Consider the following 19270-nt stretch of genomic DNA (forward strand, 5'->3'; position numbering starts at 1 on the left):
AGAAGAAATCTACAATATTTGTATTCATTTATTTATTGTCTCAGAAGAAATCTACAATATTTGTACAAGATACACTCTTGTAGTTATCTATAATTGTGCGTATGTATAGTATGGTTTTAGTATCATAGTCATAGAGCATGGAAAAAGACCCTTTGGCCCAACCTGCCCATGATATCCCATCTACGTTAGTCCCACCTGCCTGCATTTGGTCCATATCACTCCAAACCTTTTCTCTCCATGTACCTGTCCAAAGGTCTTTTAAATATTGTGATAGTACCTGGCTCAACTACCTCGTCTGGCAGCACGTTCCATATAACCACCACCTTTGTGTGAAAATGTTGCCCCTTGGGTTCCTATTAAATCTTTCCCCTCTCACCTTATGTCCTCTGGTTCTTCATTCCCCAACTCTGGGTGAAGGATTCTGTGAGTCTACCCTATCTACTTGATCCTCCTGCGCTCCAAGGAATAGAGTCCCAGCCTACTCAACCTCGCCCCATAGCACAGACCCTCTAGTCCTGGCAGTATCCTTGTAAATCTTCTCTGTACCCTTTCCAGTTTGACAACGTCTTCCCCATAACATGGTGCCTAGATGCGGCCTCACAAAACATCTTGTACAACTGCAACATGACCTCCCAACCTCTATACTCAATGTTCTGACTGATGAAGGCCAATGTGCCAAAAGCCTTTTTGGTCACCCTTTCGACCTATGGTGCCACCTTCAAGGAACCACTCCTAGATCCCTCTCCTCTACAACACCCCCCAAAGCCCGACCATTCACTGCGCAGGTCCTGCCCATGTTAGACTTCCCAAAATGCAACACCTCACGTTTCTCTGAATTAAATTCCATCAACCATTCCTCAGCCCACCTGGCCAATCGATCGAGATCAGGAGACTCAGGTCCATTGGAGTGCAGGGGGCACTCCTGAGGACCTTCTTCGACACTGTGGTGGCATTAGCCATTTTCTATGGAGTGGTCTGCTGGAGCAGCAGCATCTCAACTGCTAACATGAAGAGGTTTAATAAACCGATCAAGAAGGCCAGCTCTGTCCTGGGATGCCCCCTCGACTCAGTGCAGGCGGTGGGAGAGAGGAGGACGATGGCAAAGCTATCATCGCTGCTGGACGACTCCTGCCACCCCATGCAGGACACTGTCACTGCGCTGAACAGCTCCTTCAGCGACAGACTCCTTCACCCCAAGTGTGTGAAGGAGAGATATAGGAGGTCCTTCCTTCCCGCTGCCGTCAGATTGCACAACCAGCACTGCTCCCAGATGCTGCCTGGCCGGCTGGGTTACTCCAGCATTTTGTGAATAAATACTTTTTATTCACAAAATGCTGGAGTAACTCAGCAGGTCAGGCAGCATCTCGGGAGAGAAGGAATGGGTGACGTTTCGGGTCGAGACCCTTCTTCAGACTGAATAAATACTTGTGGATAAATACCTTCGATTTGTACCAGCATCTGCAGTTATTTTCTTACACTGCTCCCAGCAGACCAGCAAATAAAGATAATTACCGTTATTTTAATCTTAATTAATTAAGATTAATTAATTAATCTTTTAATAAAAAGATTTTTTATCTTTGCTATCCACTTTGCTGCTGTAACCCTGCAAATTTCCCCGTTGTGGGACGAATAAAAGGACTATTGATTATAAAAAAGTATTATTAAGATCCTGCCGGGAATTTTTTTTCACAGCCACCTCCACTACCTGCGAAACCACCCACTTTTGTGTCATCTGCAAACTTGCACTCTGATCTCACCTCGAAGACTGTGTTCGGTTCTTCGTTGAGATTAACCCGGGTAAGCACCCGCCCGGTCTCTTCCTCCACTTCGAAGATGCTTGCACTGTAGGGGAATTCAGTCAGATCCACCTTGTATCGGACGCTGCTTGCCGGGCTCCCCTGTGCATGGGACCAACGGAGAAAAAAATAGCGTGGACGTTAGTTAGTTAATCAAAAACTATTAATGAAGGCACACACGCCTTCATTTCATTTACAAACCACCGCGTAACTCAGGGGAAGAATGAAAAAGTATGGCAGGGGTACATTTTCTTCAGAAAACCGTCGTCCCTCTCCTTGACCGGCTGCCTTCAGCCCTTCGGGGCCCCGCAGCACAAAGGCTAAAGGCGAACAGGTGAGGAGAGGGACAGCAGTTCGCTGGAAGACACAGATCGTGGTGGTGGCTCCAACGTGGACAAGTGTGAGGTTATCCACGTTGGTGGTAGGAATAGGAAGGCAGAGTATTATCTGAATGGTGTCAAGTTAGGAAAAGGGGACGTACAACGAGATCCGGGTGTCCTAGTGCATCCAGTCACTGAAAGGAAGCATGCAGGTACAGCAGGCAGTGAAGAAAGCCAATGGAATGTTGGCCTTCATAACAAGAGGAGTTGAGTATAGGAGCAAAGAGGTCCTTCTGCAGTTGTACAGGGCCCCAGTGAGGCCGCACCTGGAGTACTGTGTGCAGTTTTGGTCTCCAAATTTGAGGAAGGATATTCTTGCTATTGAGGGCGTGCAGCGTAGGTTTACTAGGTTAATTCCCGGAATGGCGGGACTGTCATATGTTGAAAGACTGGAGCGACTAGGCTTGTATACACTGGAATTTAGAAGGATGAGAGGAGATCTTTTCGAAACGTATAAGATTATTAAGGGGTTGGACACGTTAGAGACCAGGAAACATGTTCCCAATGTTGGGGGAGTCCAGAACAAGAGGCCACAGTTTAAGAATAAGGGGTAGGCTATTTAGAACTGAGATGAGGAAAAACTTTTTCAGTCAGAGAGTTGTGAATCTGTGGAATTCTCTGCCTCAGAAGGCAATGGAGGCCAATTCTCTGAATGTATTCAAGAGAGAGCTGGATAGAGCTCTTAAGGATAGCGGAGTCAGGGGGTATGGGGAGAAGGCAGGAACGGGGGTACTGATTGAGAATGATCAGCCATGATCACATTGAATGGCGGTGCTGGCTCGAAGGGCCGAATGGCCTCCTCCTGCACCTATTGTCTATTGTCTACAGTTTCTACGTTCTCCCCGTGACCTGTGAGGTTTTCACTGAGATCTTCCGTTTCCTCCCACACTTCAAGGGCGTACGTGGCTTGGTGGAAATGTCCCTCATGTGTGTAGGATAGTGCAAGTGTATAGGAATCACTGGTTGGCGCAGTCTTGGTGGTCCGAAGGGCCTTCATCTGCGCTGTATCTCGAAACTAAAAAAATAAACTTTATAACTTCGGCGCCCTATACATGGCGACCCTTTGCACACTTTGTGTAAGGTACGCACGATAAAGAAGTTTACTGTGACTTGTGACATGTGATAATAAAGCAATAAAAAGTAAATAGACAATAGGTGCAGGAGGAGGCCATTCGGCCCATCGTGCCAGCACCGCCATTCAACGTGATCATGGCTGATCATTCTCAATCAGTACCCCGTTCCTGCCTTCTCCCCATACCCCCTGACTCCGCTATCCTTAAGAGCTCCATCTAGAGTTTCATAAAGTGTCTTGAGGGAAGGAAATAAATAAATGGTGATTCATAATATCTGTGACTTGTTACATTGAAACAATGGAGAGAAGGATTTTCAGAAGAGAATATAATATTGGAATAGAAATAAGCCACTTGCTGCTTCGAACCTGCTCCACTATTCATTTAAGGTAGACAATAGGTGCAGGAGGAGGCCATTCGGCCCTTCCAGCCAGCACCGCCATTCAATGTGATCATGGCTGATCATTCACAATCAGTACCCCGTTCCTGCCTTCTCCCCATACCCCCTGACTCCGCTATCATTAAGAGCTCTATCTAACTCTCTCTTGAATGCATTCAGAGAACTGGCCCCCACTGCCTTCAGAGGCAGAGAATTCCACAGATTTACAACTCTCTGGGTGAAAAAGTTTTTCCTCATCTCTGTTCTAAATGGCCTACCCCTTATTCTTAAACTGTGGCCCCTTGTTCTGGACTCCCCCAACATTGGGAACATGTTTCCTGCCTCTAGCTTGTCCAAGATCCTGGCTAATCATCTACTTCTGCTCCATTTTCCTGCTTGCACTAACCCCATATCCTTCGAATCAGTTAACATCCAGAAGTCTAGCAACCTGTTTTAAATTGAAGCTATTTATTCACAAAATGCTGGAGTAACTCAGCAGGTCAGGCAGCATCTCAGGAGGGAAGGAATGGGTGACGTTTCGGATCGAGTATGAAGAAGGGTCTCGACCCGAAACGACACCCATTCCTTCTCTCCTGAGATGCTGCCTGACCTGCTGAGTTACTCCAGCATTTCGTTCACGCTAGTTCTTAGTTTAGTTTAGAGACACAGTGCTGAAACAGGCCCTTCGGCCCACCGAGTCCGCACCGACCAGCGATCCCCGCACACTAACATTATCCTACACACACACGGGCCAATTTACATTTATACCCAGCCAATTAATCTGACTCACCGTAAAGAAAATAACTATTTAGCCTCCCAAAATGCCTCCTAATCTTGGGACCACCTACAGTATAAAAGGACGTTGTTGTCGAATAAATGTTTGTTTTAAGCACACACAATTTACTTCATCTGATTATCATTGCTTTGCACTAATGTGGCAGCACAGAGATTGTTCCCTCAGTAAAGAGCAGACAATGTTATCTCAGTCCCATGATACCTATTCAGCAGCTCTTTACATTCAATTAATCTCCTGGCGCGACTCAATGGGAAAATATCGCTTGCTTTCTAAGTTTCTTTAAAACAACTGAAGTCCATTATTCTGACTAGCGATTTAAATTAGATTACTCACAATTGATTTTGGTTTAGTTTGGTTTAGAGATACAGCCCCCCTTCGGCCCACCGAGACCGCGCCAACCAGTCATCTCCACACACCAACACTATCCTACACACACTAGGGACAATTTACATTTATACCAAGCCAATTAACCTACAAACCTGTACATCTTTGGAGTGTGGGAGGGAACCGAAGATTTGGGAGAAAACCCACGCAGATCACGGGGAGAACGTACAAAATCCGTACAGGCAACCACCCGTGGTCAGGGTTGAACCCGGGTCTCTGGCGCTGTAAGGCAGCAACTCTGTAAGGCGGGTGGTGGGTGTATGGAACAAGCTGCTAGAGGAGGGACTATCCCAACGTTTAAGAAACAATTAGACAGGTACATGGATTGGACAAGTTTGGAGGGATATGGACCAAACACAGGCAGGTGGGACGAGTGCAGCTGGGACATGTTGGCCGGTGTGGACAAGTTGGGCCGAAGGGCCTGTTTCCACACTGTATCACTCCATGACTCTAACTCTACCACTGCTCCACAGTGCCGCACAGATCTGAAGCTATTGATCAGTTAATAACTATCTTTAAATTTTTTTAAATTTTATTTTATTTTTATTTTTTTCCAGTCAATACAATACAATAGATTGACCATACAATTGAGAAAGTTAAATAGTACGAAGTCATTATATCAAAAATAAAACAATATAATCACACATGAAATTCTCTGACCCCCAAGAAACGGTGTAGGCAGATGCCAAAGCTTATTGTGCCTACCCTTAATACTTGACAAAGCATTACCTGACTAGCCAAAATAGCAGTGAAACAAAACAATAAAACAAAATATAATAAAAAAACACAGCCTCATATGTCAGAAGCAGATAAACAAACCATACAAAAGAAAACACAAATATAATCAAGAAACATCATTTCTGTCATGTCAGTCACTTCTCAGTGCTGATCACATATTTTGTATCTTTCAAATACAATGTTTTTGAACATTTTCTTGAATTTACACATATTACTACACTCTTTTAATTCATTGCTGCGACTATTCCAGAAATTGACCCCTTTCACAGTCGTTAATAACTACATATGGTTCTCAGATGCTTGGGGGATAAGAAGCCGACTGTCTTGACAATCACAAGCAACTTTAGTACTTCAGGAATAAATGTCCTTTTTCGTTCCCTTCAAAGTGACATGGTGTTTAGATTTAGATTTAGAGATACAGCGCGGAAACAGGCCCTTCGGCCCACCGGGTCCGCGCCGCCCAGCGATCCCCGCACATTAACACTATCCTACACACACTAGGGACAATTTTTACATTTTACCCAGCCAATTAACCTACAAACCTGCACGTCTTTGGAGTGTGGGAGGAAACCGAAGATCTCGGAGAAAACCCACGCAGGTCACGGGGAGAACGTACAAACTCCGTACAGACGGCGCCCGTAGTCAGGATCGAACCTGAGTCTCCGGCGCTGCATTCGCTGTAAGGCAGCAACTCTACCGCTGCGCCACCGTGTTGTTTCGAGGTGCAGCATGGAAACAGGGCCTTCAGCCCACCAAGTCCACACCAAATCACTCGTTTGCACTAGTTTTACATTGTTCCACTTTCGCATCCAGTCCCTATACACCAGGGAAAAACTTATAAAGGTCAATTAACCTGCAAACCCGATGTGGGAAGAAACCCTCTGGATCACGGGGAGAACGTGCAAACTCCACACGGACAGCACCCGAGGTCAGGATCTAACCCAGGTCTCTGACGCTGTGAGGCAATGGCTCTACCAGCTGTGCCACCTGATTTGCCATTTGCGAATCTAAGCCTTCTGGCCAAATGCTTGAATAGTTACACAAGAACGCAAGAAAATAGGGGTAGGAGACAGCAGAGGATCCTCGAGCCAAATATTGCCGTTACAATATGATCATGAATGATCAACGCTGGCCTCACTCAACTCCTTCTTTGTGCTAGTTCCACATGGCCCTTAATTACCCTCTTTTCAGAAATTCTCTTCCTCAGCCTGAAATACTTCCAGTGATCAAGGCTTCATAGCCCCCTGAGGTAGAGAGTTCGAAAGACCCTCCATCCTCTGCAAAAATAAATTTCAATGGGGCGTTGTGCAGCGGTAGAGTTGCTGCCTTACAGCGCTTGCAGCGCCAGAGACCCGGGTTCGATCCTGACTATGGGTGCTGCCTGTACGGAGTTTGTACGTTCTCCCCGTGACCTGCGTGGGTTTTCTCCAAGTTATTTGGTTTCCTCCTGCACTCCAAAAACTTACAGGTTTGCTGGTTAATTGACTTGGTATAAAGGTAAATTGTCCCTAGTGTGTGTAGCATGTCGTGTTAAGGTGCGGGGATCGCTGGTCGGTGCAGACTCGGTGGGCCGAAGGGCCTGATTCCGTGTTGTATCTCAAAACTAAACTAAACTAGACCTCTGTTTCAAATGACTTGCCCCTTATTTTGTCCGCTCATTCAAGACTGTTGTAAATATTTCAACAAGTACCCAGTCTAGTTTAGTTCAGTTTAGACTTACAACTTGGAAACATGCCCTCCCGCCCACCCAGTCCGCACCGACCAGCGATCCCCCTTACACTAGTTACAATCTACACAGTAGGAACAATTTACAGAAGCCTATTAATGTACAAAACTGCAAGTCTTTGGAATGTGGGAGGAAACCGGAGCATGCAGAGAAAATCCACACTGTCACGGGGGTAGCGCACAATCTCTGTATAGACAGCACCTGTAGTCAGTATCGAACCTGTATCTCTGGCGATGTAGGGCAGCAACTCTACCCCTGTGCCACTGTGCCACCCTGTCATGCCCCCTCAGGGTATTACAGAATTAAAGCTGGTCACCCTTCAATTTTTTTAACTCTTAAAGTTTACAGATCCAAGTGCCTCTTCATAGTACACCATGTATAGGAAAATAACTGGTTCAAATTGAAGGTAGACACGAAATGCTGGAGTAACTCAGCGGGTCAGGCAGCGTCTCAGGAGAGAAGGAACGGGTGACGTTTCGGGTCGAGACCCTTCTTCAGACTTCACCACGCCTCTTGGAAAAGCTAAAAGTATTTTGCTCCTGGAAAAATTGAGTTCAGTTTATTTAGTCTGAAGAAGGGTCTCGACCCGAAACGGCACCCATTCCCTCTCTCCTAGATGCTGCCTGACCTGCTGAGTTACTCCAGCATTTTGTGATACCTTCAATTTATTTAGTTTAGTGTCACGTGTCGGTACATTGTCTTTCAGCTGACTCGCGAGCACGTAACAAAAGCTTTCTGTTGCATGCTAACCAGTCAGCGGAAGGACAATACATGATTACACTCAATAGACAATAGACAATAGGTGCAGGAGGTCCAGTCCAGCATGGATACATCGAAGGGATCTACAGGAGTCGCTGCCTCAAAAAGGCAGCCAACATCATCAGAGAACCCACTCCACCCTGGCCACACACTCACTTCACTCGTGCTATCGGGAAGAAGATACAGGAGCCTGAAAACTGTAGTGTCCAGGTTCAGGAACAGCTTGTTCCCTACAGCCATCAGGCTCTTAAACACAACAACCTCCAAATAAGCTCTGAACTGCACAGACTATTATTGTTATTACTGCACGTCAGCTTATTAAACACTCCAACCTCCAAATACGCTCTGAACTACATAGACTTAGGGGCATTAGTTTTGTCTTTTTTAAATTATTATTGTTTGCTTGTTTTTTTATGTGTGTGTGTGTGTGTGTGTGTGTGTGTGTGTGTGTGTGTGTGTGTGTGTGTGTGTGTGTGTGTGTGTGTGTGTGTGTGTGTGTGTGTGTATCTCTCTCTATATATATACAGTATATATATAGATATGCGTGTGTATATAAGCAAATAACTGCAGATACTGGTACAAATCGAAGGTATTTGTTCACAAAATGCTGGAGTAACTCAGCAGGTCGGGCAGCATCTCAGGAGAGAAGGAATGGGCGACTTTTCGGGTCGAGACCCTTCTTCAGACTGATGTCAGGGGGGCGGGACAAAGGAAGGATAATAGGAGGAGACAGGAAGATAGAGGGAGATCTGGAAAGGGGGAGGTGAAGAGAGGGACAGAAGAACTATCTAAAATTGGAGAAGTCGATGTTCATACCACTGGGCTGCAAGCTGCCCAGGCGAAATATGAGGTGCTGTTCCTCCAATTTCCGGTGGCCTCACTATGGCACTGGAGGAGGCCCATGACAGAAAGGTCAGACTGGGAATGGGAGGGGGAGTTGAAGTGCTCGTGTGTATATATGTGTGTGTATATATATAGTATATGTATATATATATGTGTGTATGTGTGTGTATACATATATATATATATATATATATATATACACATGTATATACACACACACACACACACACACACATATCTTCACATATCCACACATATTTCCACACTGAACCTTTTGTTCTATCTGGGACATGTGAGAATGAAACACTCTTGACTGTCTTGACCTGAAGCTGAGTTAATCTTGAAGCTTACAGAACAAGCTTTGAAAAGAGTTTGGTATCGATCCTCCCCATTTTGGATATGATGGCCTGCTCCATTTCAACACCTGCATGAACTGATGAATACAAATGTAAATTGTCAGAGTCGAGTCCAGTTGATCGACGCCAACAGATGCCCCTCCAATCCAAAAGGACACAAAAATTCCATAGATGCTAATAACTGCAAAAATTGACCTTGAACTGTCGTGAATATAACAGAGGAAGTGAAGAATAATCAAAATCAATCAAATGCATATTTGGGAAATTTTGAAACGATGGTCATGGCATCATGTTTACTACAACGATAGACACAAAAAAGCTGGAGTAACTCATCGGATCAGACAGCATCTCTGGAGAAAAGGAAAAGGTGATGTTTCGGGTTGAGACCCTTCTTCTGACTGAGAGTCAGGGGACAGGGAAACAACAGATATAGACGGTGATATAGAGAGATAAAAAACAAATGAACGAAAGATGTGCAAATAAATAATGATGATAAAGGAGACAGGCGGTCTAGCTGAAAATGAGTCACCGAAAATCAGACTCAACAAGACGACTTTGAAACCAGTAGAACGACTTGGGTGGGAAGGGATGGGGAGAGAGAGGGTTGCAAGGGTTAATTGTAGTTAGAGAAATTTACTGAGGCAGGTCAATAGGTTGACGTTTCAGACCTAGGTCTGTTCCTTGGGCCAAAAGCGAACAAAAGGTCTTGGAACTGAACCAGTGTGAGATCTTGTAGGAGTTATCTCCTGGTGTGCTTCATTCGTTAGACATTTCCCCGCGCCCTCAACCTCTGAACTGTTGCTAGGCAAAGCCGCCATACGGGACATCCCTAAATTAAGAGGATCGAAAATTGAACTCTGAAGAGATAAGTCAATAAAGTTCAATGGTTTGAAACAAAGAATTCCAAAAGGAGGGTGAATTGGGTTTAAACTAGGGTAATCAAGGTGAGAAAGATGAGATTAAAAGTACGACTTTAAAAGACACTGTAGTTTCAAATGTTTGAAAGTCTCGAAAAAGAATTGACTAATTGCAGGTCTCAACAGTTACAATCTTCTCCCTCTGGCCAAGAGGGAAAAGATTTAGCGTTGCATTAACAAATATCGCATCAACGTAGATTGTTAATTACAAGACCCAACTTTCTGCGGTGGGTTTAATGGACAATTAATGGATAAATCTGCCAAGTGCCTCCAGGAGCTAAGGGGCAAGATATCATTTGTGTGGGGCAAAGGGGAAATCAGTATAATTTGGCAGGTAAGTTCTGGAATTCATGGTCCTCCGCTCACTTACCTGAGCCTCTTGGCTGGTTTATGTATTTATAACAATGTGAACTTCACTTTACTTTCCTGGAACGGTTTGACCTAATGACCGACAGATTCTTGCTTCTCCGCGAAGCCAAGAGATGTTGGAGTTACGTGAACACTCACGGGATTTTGTACAGAAAAGCAAGGAGAGCGAGACAGCGATTATTGTGTTTGAACTTGCGGTGTTGATGAGGATCTACGAAGCAAGAAGTTATGAGATTTTGTGTTTAAATTGATGACAAGCATTGCCAACATTGGAACACTATCATTCCTGATTCAAGTACCCACAGCAGCTTCTAATAAGGGAGGCAAATTAATATTTGAAAGAGGATAGCGTACAAGGTCAGGGGCATAAAAGAAGACATAAAATTATTCAGTGCAGAAACATGCCCTTTGGTTGACTGACTATCACACATCCTTTTACATCCTAATCCAACATGGAACATAGTCATAGAGTCATACAGCGTGGAAACAGGTCCTTTGTTCGACAGAGTCCGCACTGACTATCACACAACCTTTTACATCCTAATCCAACATGGAACATAGTCATAGAGTCACTCAGCGTGGAAACAGGTCCTTTGTTCGACAGTCCGCACTGACTGTATCACACATCCTTTTACATCCTAATTCAACATGGAACATAGTCATAGAGTCACACAGCGTGGAAACAGGTCCTTTGTTCGACAGAGTCCACACTGACTGTATCACACATCCTTTTACATCCCAATCCAACAGAGAACAAAGAACACTATAGCACAAGAAAAGACCCTTCGGCCTACAATGTCTGTGCCGAACATGATGCCAAGTTCAACTAATCTCCTCTGCCTGCATGTGATCCACACCCCTCCATTCCCTGCATATCCCAGTGCCTATCCCAAAGACTCTTAAGTGGCCATAACGGATCTGCCTCCATCACTGACCCTGGTGCCCATCGATCCATGCCGGCTCCGGCCGGGCTGGAGTTCCACCTGCCGATCCACCTCGAAGGTCCAGACGAGGTCGAGATCAGCCGCCTCATCCAGCCATTTTCGGGGGGGACTTCCGGGGTCGGGGGGGATTTCAAGTGTGCTCTTGTAAATTTTGACCGGATTAAAGGAGGTGCCGGACCACCAGTTGCAGGGTCATTAGGTCATTCTGCCCATCAAGTCTACTCCGCCACTCAATCATGGCTGATCTATCTCTCCCCCCTAACCCCATTCTCCTGCCTTCCCCCCATAACCTCTGACACATGTACTAATCAGGAATCTATCTATCTACAAGGGGAGAGTGCAGGAGAATGGGGTTAGGAGGGAGAGATAGGTCAGCCATGATTGAATGCGTAGACTTGAAGGGCCGAATGGCCTAATTCTACTCCTATCTCTTATGATCTTATGAACACAAATATTTTTACCTGGAATTTGGATCATTTTCATTTAACAACACAAACTCAATGGAAGACAAAAACACTTTTTTAGAATTTAGACATGCAGCGCTGAAAAAGGTCCATTGGCCCACTGAGTCTAAGCTAACTAGTGATCACCCCATACGCTACATCTATCCTACACCCAAGTTAGGAAGAGGGGATGTTCAACGAGATCTGGGTGTCCTAGTGCATCATTCACTGAAAGGAAGCATGCAGGTACAGCAGGCAGTGAAGAAAGCCAATGGAATGTTGGCCTTCGTAACAAGAGGAGTTGAGTATAGGAGCAAAGAGGTCCTTCTACAGTTGTACCGGGCCCTGGTGAGACCGCACCTGGAGTACTGTGTGCAGTTTTGGTCTCCAAATTTGAGGAAGGATATTCTTGCTATTGAGGGCGTGCAGCGTAGGTTCACTAGGTTAATTCCCGGAATGGCGGGACTGTCGTATGTTGAAAGGCTGGAGCGACTAGGCTTGTATACACTGGAATTTAGAAGGATGAGGGGGGATCTTATTGAAACATATAAGATAATTAGGGGATTGGACACATTAGAGGCAGGAAACATGTTCCCAATGTTGGGGGAGTCCAGAACAAGGGGCCACAGTTTAAGAATAAGGGGTAGGCCATTTAGAACGGAGATGAGGAAGAACTTTTTCAGTCAGAGAGTGGTGAAGGTGTGGAATTCTCTGCCTCAGAAGGCAGTGGAGGCCAGTTCGTTGGATGCTTTCAAGAGAGAGCTGGATAGAGCTCTTAAGGATAGCGGAGTGAGGGGGTATGGGGAGAAGGCAGGAACGGGGTACTGATTGAGAGTGATCAGCCATGATCGCATTGAATGGCGGTGCTGGCTCGAAGGGCTGAATGGCCGGAGCACATCAGTAGATGGAAAAACTCCTCGTGGCCTTCACCAGAAAGAAACATTGTAATTTAGATAATGCTTTGTATGATTGCAACACAAATATTCTAAACCTAAATTTGGATCTTTTAACAACACAACCTCACAGGGGTCACAGTTTAAGAAATCCAGAACCAGGGGTCACAGTTTAAGAATAAGGGGTCGGCCATTTAGGGCTGAGTGAGGAAAACCCTTTTTCACCCAGAGAGTTGTAAATCTGTGGAATTCCCTGCCACAGAAGGCAGTGGAGGCCAAACACTGGAGGGGAAGGGTCGTAACTCGAAATCTCATCTCATTCAAGAGAGAGCTGGATAGAGCTCTTAAGGATAGCGGAGTCAGGGGGTATGGGGAGAAGGCAGGAACGGGGTACTGATTGAGAATGATCAGCCATGATCACATTGAATGGCGGTGCGTACAGGCTCGAAGGGCCGAATGGCCTACTCCTGCTCCTATTGTCTATTGTCTATTGTCTGTCAATTTCTCTCTGCAGATGCTGCCTAGAAGGCTGCGGGAGCGGCTGCGACGCGACGCGCCTTGGGCTTGGCCCGCTGTGGACCGTCCGGTGCGGCCTGCAACCACAACAACCTGGCTGCGGGCGAGGACAGCGGGAGAAGGGAAAGACATTGTGGCCTTCCATCACAGTGAGGAGAGAGAGGACTGGAGGAGACTCACTGTGATGGATGTTTCTTTGATGGATGTTTCTTTTTTGTGTGTGTTTTTTGGGGTTGGGTGGTTTGAGTGCCTGTTTGATGTTTTTATTGTTGGACTGTGTTTTTGGGGGTTTTAGGGTGTGTGATTTGAATGCCTATTTAATGCTTCTATTGTTGGACTGTGTTTTGGGGGGTTTTTGGGGTTGGGTAATTTGGGTGCCTGTTTAGTGCTTTTATTGTTGGACTGTGGGTGATTGAATTAACATTTTGTTCAAGATGGCCGCGCCGTTGTGTTTGGCTGCCTGCCACTGTATGTTTCTTTTTTTCCTAGTCAGATGTGCAGCACTTTGGTCAACGTGGGTTGTTTTTAAATGTGCTATACAAATAAATTGACTTGACTTGACTTGACTGACTAGACCCGCTGTTTGCTTTTCACTGGACGTTTTCAAGAGTTAGATTTAGCTCTTCGGGCTTACAGAATCAAGGGATATGGGGAGAAAGCAGGAACGGGGTAGATTTTGGATGATCAGCTATGATCGTGTTGAACGGCGGCGGTGCTGGCCTCGAAGGGCCGAATGGCCTAACCCTGCACCCATTTTCTATGTTTCGATGTTTCCAAAAGAAATACCGCAACTTTGACAATGCTTTCTTATGACTGCAAAAACATTTTGTTTTTCTGAATTCGAATCAGTGCAAACTCACAGGAGGGTCCACATCTTCAGCTGATACGACAGTGATGAGACTCCCCTTGAAAGCATCTGGTGCCACCAGGCCTTTATAAACAGGCTTAGTAAATACTGGGGCGTAGTCATTCATATCCTGTAAAATAAAAAGCACTTTGAGTTCATCGCTTAAATAGTAACCTCACTAAATAAAATATATCCAACAATTTGAATATATATAGTGTAAGAAAATAACTACAGATGCTGGTACAAATTGATTTATTCACAAAATACTGGAGTAACTCAGCAGGTCAGGCAGCATCTCGGGAGAGAAGGAATGGGTGACGTATCGGGTCGAGACCCTTCTTCAGACTGAGGTTTGAAGTTGTAATTAATGTGACACAAAATACGACTATGGGTTCATTTTAAGGTATCACAAAATGCTGGAGTAACTCAGCAGGTCAGGCAGCATCTCAGGAGAGAGATCGGTCGTGGGACTTTTCATCGCCCGGCACGGCTCGGCCGCGGGACTTTCCATCTCCTTGCGGGGGCTGCGTGAGTCGGGAGTCTCGGTCACCTCGGCAGAAGTCGAACTATCTGTCCGTGGGAGAAGCATGGGAGAAGAGAGAAGACATTTTTTTGCCTTCCATCACAGTGAGGGGGTGTCTGGAGGAGTCACTGTGATGGATGCTTGCGTTAAAATTGTGTGTCTTGTGTCTTTTACTCTGTACTGTTGTGGCTGCGTGGCAAATGATTTTCGTTCAATTAATTTTGAATGACAATAAAGGTAATTCAGATTCAGGGAAGGAAAGGGTGACGTTTCGGGTCGAGACCCTTCTTCAGACTGACCCGCTGAGTTACTCCAGCGTTTTGTGATACCTTCGATTTGTACCAGCATCTGCAGTTATTTGTCGACATGGGTTCATTTTATATTCACCAAAAGGAAATCTATTCGTGAGAAAGACACAAAATGCTGGAGATAGCAGGAACGGGGTACTGATTGAGAATGATCAGCCATGATCACATTGAATGGCGGTGCTGGCTCGAAGGGCCGAATGGCCTCCTCCTGCACCTATTGTCTATTGTCTATTGTAACTCAGTGGGTCAGGCAGCATCTCTGGGGAGAAGGGACGGGTGACGTTTCGGGTCGAGACCCTTCTTCAGACCTATTCATTCATTCTATTCCCAAAACAAATGAACCCGCAAACCCATTCATTCTGCTTATTCTGCTAATTTAGAAAATACAGCCTGGAGATGTGGTCATTCTTAACACTTCAAACGGGGATAATTGCAATAGAAAAGATCAATATTTGCACCAGTATTAAAAAGAAAAAAAATGAAACATTCAAACAGCATCTCTGGAAAGAAAAGTGGTGTTAACATTTCAGCTTGAAGGTCTTTTTAATTTTAGTTCAGAGTTTTGTTTGGAGATAGAGCATGGAAACAGGCCCTTCGGCCCGGCCGACTATTGATCACCCACTCTATATATTAAAACTCTTGTTTGTTTGTTTGTTTGTTTGTTCCTGAACTACAGCCAAAACGGTACACGATAGCGCGACTATTTTAGGCCCACCTTACTCACCGTCGTCCCTTTGGTGCGAATGGAAGCAGTTTCATTGAAATCGGTGTTATATTTTTTAAGTTATTCACATTTTAAAGTTTAAATCTATCTTCTGGGGAGGGAGGGGGGAGGGAGGGAGGGAGGGGGGGGAAGGGAGGGAGGAAAAGGGGAATTGAGTGGGATGGAGTGGGGGGAGGGGAAGGGGGGGAGTGGGAGGGAGGGAGGGACGGGGGAGGGGGGAGGGGGGGGAAGGGAGGGGGAGGTGGGGAAGTGGGGGAGGGGGGAGAGGGGAGAGGGGAGGGGGGGGGGGGAGGAGAGGGTGCTGCACCAATGCAGGAGAGGTTTGGGCCCAACGGGTCCACGGTCTAGTTAGGCTATAAAACCTGCGCGTCTTTGGGATATGGGAGGAAACAGGAGCACCCGGAGAAAACCCACGTGGGCACGGGGAGAAAGTGCAAGCTCCACACTGGCAGCACCTGCGCTCAGAATCTAACCTGGTTCTCTGGGGCCATGAGGCAGTAGCTACACCAGCTATGCCAGTGTGCAGTCAATAGACAATAGACAATAGGTGCAGGAGTAGGCCATTCGGCCCTTCGAGCCTGCACTGCCATTCAATATGATCATGGCTGATCATCCAACTCAGTATCCCGTACCTGCCTTCTCTCCATACCCCCTGATCCCTTTAGCCACAAGGGCCACATCTAACTCCCTCTTAAATACAGCCAATGAACCGGCCTCAACTACCTTCTGTGGCAGAGAATTCCACAGACTCACCACTCTCTGTGTGAAAAAATGTTTTCTCATCTCGGTCCTAAAAGACTTCCCCCTTATCCTTAAGCTGTGACCCCTTGTTCTGGACTTCCCCAACATCGGGAACAATCATCCTGCATCTAGCCTGTCCAACCCCTTAAGAATTTTGTAAGTTTCTATAAGATCCCCCCTCAATCTTCTAAATTCCAGCGAGTACAAGCCGAGTCGGTACCCCGTTCCTGCCTTCTCCTCGTACCCCCTGACTCCGCTATCCTTTAGAGCTCTACCTAGCCTGCTATTGTCGGGGTAAGTGGTTTCTGAGACGAGTCTATTCAACTGAGATACCGACAGATTAATAGTCTAATCTGGTCATGTCATTTTATTGATCATATTAACATCTGTGTGCTATTTCCCTTTTCAGTGAGTTAGCAGATCAAAGTATTGATATTCTAACTGGCTGTTGATACAGACAACAGTATTGATGGATGTGCTTTGGAGAACTACAAAGTGCCTTAGGCTTCTGCTCTACATTACTGCTGGAGTGACTCTGTTACAAAATGCACACGGGTAGAGTGAGGATCAAACGTGGTTGTGATGCCTGTGGCAGTCGAGTGACCTTCCAATGCTCACTGTTCGACACAGCTATTTATGTGAAGTTTCAAAATACAGCAGAATATTACACATTAAAGATGCTGGAGTAATTCCGAGAGTCAGGCTGCACCTCTGGAGAACATGGATAGGCGATGCTTCGGTTCGGGAGCCTTCATCAGTCCCGACCCGAGCCTGTCCATGTTATTCAGAGGGACGCATTGTGAAGCTGCCAAAAAAAAAGGTGACCTAAGAAAAATGTAACAACTACCGAGGGATCGCCCTACTTTCTGTGCCCAGTAAAATTCTCAACCGGGTCGCCGTCAGCCGTCTTCAGGAAGCTGTAGACGAGAGGCTACGGGACCAGCAAGCAGGACTCAGGAAGGATCGCTCGTGCCCAGACCACACAGCAACACTACCCATCATCATCGAACAGTCTATTGAATGGAACACGTCCCTGTACATCGACTTTGAGAAAGCGTTTGACCGCTTAGACAGGAGAACGCTGTGGCGCTTAATGGACCACTATGGAAATCCCACCAAGATCATAAACTTCCTGGCCAAACTGGCCATCCGCGACTCACGGCGCCAGGCGGAAGAGGGCTCTGCCCGAGACGGCTGCCTGCCCCCTTTTCCGGCGTTACACCCGCGCCCGGGTGGTGTTGGAGAGGGACCGCGCGCTGTCCACGGGCACCCTGGGGGATTTCAGGGACCGCTGGGCACCGCGGGGGATTGGATGTATCCTGGATGGGGATTGTAATATAATTCTATAATAGTTTCAATTGGTATATTTGTTTGTACAGTATTCTGGTGGTGGGTTCTGTGTTGGTTTTATTGTAGATATTATTTTAATATTTGAATAAATATTTTTGATTGAAAAAAATAATTTAAAAAAAGATCATAAACTTAATCAAGAACTCGTAAGATGGAACCTCATGCAAAGTTATGCATGCAGGCAGGCCAGCTCTCCCAGAGCTCTAGTGTCAAGATGGGCGTCAAGCAGGGATGTCTACTGTCACCATTCCTGTTCCTCCTGGCAATTGACTGGATCATGATGGAAACAACTGAAGGGAAAAGAAATGGAATCCAGTGGACAATGTGGGAACAGCTGGATGACCTTGACTTTGCAGACGACATAGCTCTCCTTTCACACACACACACACACACACACACACAGATACAAATGCAGGAGAAGACGGATGGACATTCACAAGCTGCAACAAAACCTGGTCTCACACCCAATACAGCAAAGACCAAAACCAGCAACCCTGTCCTCATGCACAGTACTGCCCTGGAGGAGGTAGAAACATTCACATACCCAGGCAGTGTTGTGGACACCACCGGAGGGGCAGATGCAGACATAAAAAGCAGAATCAATAAGGCTAGGGTGGTGTTTAGACAATAGACAATAGGTGCAGGAGTAGGCCATTCGGCCCCTCGAGCCAGCACCACCATTCAATGTGATCATGGCTGATCATTCTCAATCAGTACCCCGTTCCTGCCTTCTCCCCATACCCCCTGACCCCGCTATCCTTAAGAGCTCTATCTAGCTCTCTCTTGAATGCATTCAGAGAACTGGCCTCCACTGCCTTCTGAGGCAGAGAATTCCACAGATTTACAACTCTCTGACTGAAAAGGTTTTTCCTCATCTCCGTTCTAAATGGCCTACCCCTTATTCTTAAACTGTGGCCCCTGGTTCTGGACTCCCCCAACATTGGGAATATGTTTCCTGCCCCTAACGTGTCCAACTCCTTAATAATCTTATACATTTCGATAAGATCCCCTCTCATCCTTCTAAATTCCAGTGTATACAAGCCTAGTCGCTCCAGTCTTTCAACATATGACAGTCCCGCCATTCCGGGAATTAACCCGCACGCCCTCAATAGCAAGAATATCCTTCCTCAAATTTGGAGACCAAAACTGCACATATTACTCTAGGTGCAGTCTCACTAGGGCCCTGTACAACTGCAGAAGGACCTCTTTGCTCCTATTCTCAACTCTCAGTTTAACATGCTCAGGAAGATCTGGAGCTCAAAACACATCTCAATCAACAGCAAAATATGCATCTTTAACTCAAACGTGAAGCAGGTGATGCTGTATGGATCAGAGGCGTGGAAAACAACAAAACACACAACAAACAGGCTGCAAACATTCATTAACACCTGCCTCAGGAGAATACTAAACATCTGGTGGAGAGACAAAGTAAGCAATGTGGAGCTGTGGGAAAGAACAAGCCAGGATC

The 19270-nt window shown here is 46.0% G+C and overlaps 1 protein-coding gene across 1 annotated transcript in view; it reads right to left on the reverse strand.

Annotated features, from left to right (window-relative positions):
* The window catches only part of pcdh15b (protocadherin-related 15b), a 1128636-nt gene that overhangs the window by 161523 nt on the left and 947843 nt on the right, over positions 1 to 19270 (reverse strand). Inside the window, exons 24-25 of the mRNA XM_078413191.1 lie at positions 14170 to 14286; positions 1758 to 1898 (exon numbers count right to left, since the gene is read on the reverse strand). Coding sequence (XP_078269317.1) covers positions 1758 to 1898; positions 14170 to 14286 — 258 coding nt within the window. The remainder of the gene's footprint in view (positions 1 to 1757; positions 1899 to 14169; positions 14287 to 19270) is intronic.

The sequence above is a fragment of the Rhinoraja longicauda genome, chromosome 16 (assembly GCF_053455715.1).
Source record: "Rhinoraja longicauda isolate Sanriku21f chromosome 16, sRhiLon1.1, whole genome shotgun sequence".
Classification (NCBI taxonomy): Eukaryota; Metazoa; Chordata; class Chondrichthyes; order Rajiformes; family Arhynchobatidae; genus Rhinoraja; species Rhinoraja longicauda.